The sequence below is a fragment of the Gekko japonicus genome, unplaced genomic scaffold (genome assembly GCF_001447785.1).
Source record: "Gekko japonicus isolate JY-2015 unplaced genomic scaffold, Gekko_japonicus_V1.1 scaffold2593, whole genome shotgun sequence".
In the NCBI taxonomy this organism is placed as follows: domain Eukaryota; kingdom Metazoa; phylum Chordata; class Lepidosauria; order Squamata; family Gekkonidae; genus Gekko; species Gekko japonicus.
In genome coordinates this window covers 200,096-204,193 of record NW_015160299.1, presented here as the reverse complement: position 1 = coordinate 204,193, position 4,098 = coordinate 200,096, and the positions used below count along the sequence as shown (strand labels likewise).

Below are 4,098 nucleotides of genomic sequence, written 5' to 3'. Positions count from 1 at the left end.
AAAGACCTCTGCCTGAGACCCTGGAGAGCTATGGGAAGGGGCTGTGGCTCAGTGGAAGAGCCTCTGCTTGGCATGCAATAAGGTCCCAGGTTCAATCCCCGGTGGCATCTCCAGCTAAAAGGACCAGGCAGGAGGTGATGGGAAAGACCTCAGTCTGAGACCCTGGAGAGCTATGGGAAGGGGCCGTGGCTCAGTGGAAGAGCCTCTGCTTGGCATGCAGAAGGTCCCAGGTTCAATCCTTAGCAGCATCTCCAGTTAAAAGGACCGGGCGGGAGGTGATGGGAAAGACCTCTGCCTGAGACCCTGGAGAACTATGGGAAGGGGCCGTGGCTCAGTGGAAGAGCCTCTGCTTGGCATGCAGAAGGTCCCAGGTTCAATCCTTAGCAGCATCTCCAGTTAAAAGGACCGGGCGGGAGGTGATGGGAAAGACCTCTGCCTGAGACCCTGGAGAGCTATGGGAAGGGGCTGTGGCTCAGTGGAAGAGCCTCTGCTTGGCATGCAATAAGGTCCCAGGTTCAATCCCCGGTGGCATCTCCAGCTAAAAGGACCAGGCAGGAGGTGATGGGAAAGACCTCAGTCTGAGACCCTGGAGAGCTATGGGAAGGGGCTGTGGCTCAGTGGAAGAGCCTCTGCTTGGCATGCAGAAGGTCCCAGGTTCAATCCTTAGCAGCATCTCCAGTTAAAAGGACCGGGCGGGAGGTGATGGGAAAGACCTCTGCCTGAGACCCTGGAGAACTATGGGAAGGGGCCGTGGCTCAGTGGAAGAGCCTCTGCTTGGCATGCAGAAGGTCCCAGGTTCAATCCTTAGCAGCATCTCCAGTTAAAAGGACTGGGCAGGAGGTGATGGGAAAGACCTCTTTGCCTGAGACCCTGTTGGGCTGCAGCCCGTCTAAGTGGGCCGAACTGTCTTGGCTGGACCAGTGGTTCTGATCCGGTCTAAGGCAGCTTCGTGTGTTCGTGTGCTGCAGTGTTCTTTTTGTGCTTCTGAGCATGAACAGGATATGGGAGGCAGGGATGGGGCGAGAGAGGTGGGGCAGACAGAGGTGGTGAAGCCGGCCGGAGTCTGCAGAGTGTGGACACAGCCTGAATGTTGCTGGAAAGGAGGACTGGGGGGCTGCTGCTTCAGTGTGACTCCTGGCCTGTCCCCGGCACCAGGCAAGGCCTTCGCCCGAGACTCCCCTCGAAACAACGTCCCTTTCAGGTGGGGGCGCTGGGGGAACGGGCCCAGGACCTCCTGCACCCAAAGGAGGGGATCTCCCACAGAGCCACGGCCCTGCCACTAATCCTGAAGGGAGGGCTGGGGCAGTTAGGGGAGGAGGGGCCAACTGCAGGAACTCAGTCCTCTGCCCCACATCGGCAGCCCTTCCTCCCCCCTTCCCCCTTTTCTCTCATCCCTCACCCGTCTGCAGCCTCCATGGGAGTCGGCCCAGGTGGGAGTCGGCCGTGGCTTGCCTCTCCGCAGCAACCTGGGACTTCCTGGGTGGTCTCCCCTCCAAAGACCCACCAGGGCCAACCCTGTGTGGCTTCCAGGATCCAATGAGATTGGGCTAGCTTCGGCTGTACCTAGCCCATACCTAGCCTGGACCATACCTAAGTGCCATTCCTAAATTCTCCAAATTCTTGTAGAACAGGTGAGGTGCCAGGAGATTGGAGGCGGGCAAATGTTGTCCCCATCTTCAAGAAGGGGGAAAAGGAGGATCCGGCTAACTACCGACCCATCAGCTTGACGTCTATACCTGGGAAAGTTTTAGAACAAATCATCAGACAGACAGTCCTTGAGCATTTAGAAAGGACGGCTCTGATTACTAAGAGCCAGCATGGGTTTCTCAAGAACAAGTCATGTCAGACTAACCTTATCTCTCTCTTTTTTTGAAAAAGTTACTACCTTGCTGGATCAGGGGAATGCTGTAGATGTAGTTTATCTTGATTTCAGTAAGGCTTTTGATAAGGTTTCACATAATATTCTTGTTGACAAGTTGGTAAAATGTGGTTTGGATCCCATGACTGTTAGGTGGATCTGTAGCTGGTTGACAGATTGCACCCGAAGAGTGATTGTAAGTGGTTCCTCATCCTCTTGGAGAGGAGCGGCAAGTGGAGTGCCTCAAGGATCTGTCCTGGGACCTGTTTGGTTCAACATGGGCAATTTTCTCAGTGGAGGGGGGTAAGAATGGATATGGGGAGTGTTCTGACGGTCAGCCGAGAGGTTGGTGGGAGGGAAGAGAGGGGGGAAAGGGCAGCCCGGAAGATCCCATTATATCTAGATAAGTTGGTTTCACTGCCAGGCAGGTGGACGCTCCTGGATCCCTAACCCTCATTTCTCTTTGGTAGAATAACCTGGTCTGAACCCTGGAATCACTGAGAGCCGTCTGTGCGGAAGAACTGCTCCTGTCAAGAGTCGATGTACCAACTCGGGCCCTGATCCGCCTCCACTATCCCAGAGTGCCCTCTTCTCTCTGTCATCTTTCCGCCCAAGGCACACCAAGATAGCCTAATTCTCTCTTCACTCTGAAGGGTCATGCTGGAGGGGAACCATGATTAAAGACACCCTTGCAAGTTCCAAATGTGTTGAGATTATTGAGTCTCGTGTGCAGTTCTGGAAGCCTCCCTTCAAAAAGGATGTGGAGAGAATGGATTGAGTGCTGAGGAGAGTGACGAGGATGATCGGGGGCCTGGAGACCAAGAAGCCCTGTGAGGAAAGGCTGAGGGACTTCTTGGGGATGTTCAGTCTGGAGAAGAGGAGGTTCAGGGGGGACGGGGTTGCTCTCATAAAGTATCAGAAGGGCTGTCACTTCAAGGAGGGCAGGGAGCTGTTCCTCTTGGCAGCAAAGGAGAGGACTTGCAGTAACGGGTATAAACTGAGGGTGGGAAGATATCAGCTGGATCTTAGGGAAAAATATTTTGTCAGTAAGAATTGTGCAATGTTGGAATCAGCTGCCTAGGGAAGTGGTGAGGAAGTCTTGAAGCAGCGACTGGACAGACAAACCCTTGTCAGGGATGCTCTAGGCTGATCCTGCATCGAACAGGGTGTGGGACTAGATGGCCTTATGGCCCCTTCCAACCCTGTGATTCTGTGATTCCAGATAATCTCAAAGAGTCCAAGAGAGCACCAACTAGACATTCTTGAGTCTCCCCTGGTCTCGGAGTAGCCCACTGCCGTTTCTGACATTCAGTCATGGAGGAGACTCTAACAGAAATAAAGGTGCAAGCTCCCCTCAGGGGCTTGGAGGGGGGGACAGAGGTCTTGGGGGGGGCAATCTGAACACCATCACAGACAGAGGACAGGTGGAAGATCATGTGGTTATTCAGTCTTCTGCAAGGGGCCAATTATCACCCACCCCCAAGATTTCCATTTGTTGTAACAGTGCATGGGAAGGGGGCATAAGATATTTCTCAGCTGTCGAATGCCTGCGCGATACTACTATACCAGAACCATGGGTCTGCTGACCCCTCTTGGTAGCCTCTGGTAAGTGCAATGAATCCCTCTGCCTTTCTTGGCCACTGGAGGCAAATTGGTATAATCCTCCAAGGAACCAAATGCAATCCCTGTTGATAGCACTGAAAATTAAAAGGGAAACAATATTGGGGGGGGGGGGATTGTGATGAACACAGTAAAACTGAATTGAGGATAGAATCAATACAGAATCACCCCTGCATGCAAAGGGTGTGCTCTTATTGTAAGGGAAGAGTTCCTTCATTAGGAAAGGTGCATTGAGCCTACCCTTAAACGGGGCTAGCTGGACCGTCACTTGGACCCAGAATAGCTACCACATTCCTATACTGACACTTTCCTCCATCTTTGGTGATTTCATAGGATCATAGAAAGTTAGCGTTGGAAGGGACCTTGCACGTCATCTAGTCCAACCCCCCCTGCACTCTGCAGGACCAGAGCCGAAAGACGGCCCAACAACATACCCGAAAGAGGGTCGTCCAGCCTCCACTTGAAAACGTCCAGCGAAGGAGCACCCACCCCCTTCCGAGGCAGACTGTTCCACTGCTCAACCACTCTGACAGTTAGGAAGTTTCACCTGATATTGAGCTAGTATCGACTCCCTTGTAATTTCCACCCATTAGATCCAGTCTTGCAATCTGGAGCAAGAG

The 4,098-nt window shown here is 53.1% G+C and overlaps 1 protein-coding gene across 1 annotated transcript in view; it reads left to right on the top strand.

Annotated features, from left to right (window-relative positions):
- Positions 1 to 2,545, top strand: part of LOC107114606 (waprin-Phi1-like) — a 35,759-nt gene extending 33,214 nt beyond the window's left edge. Inside the window, exon 4 of the mRNA XM_015416146.1 lies at positions 2,329 to 2,545. Coding sequence (XP_015271632.1) covers positions 2,329 to 2,333 — 5 coding nt within the window. The 3' untranslated portion in view covers positions 2,334 to 2,545. The remainder of the gene's footprint in view (positions 1 to 2,328) is intronic.
- Positions 2,546 to 4,098: the final 1,553 nt, after the last annotated feature.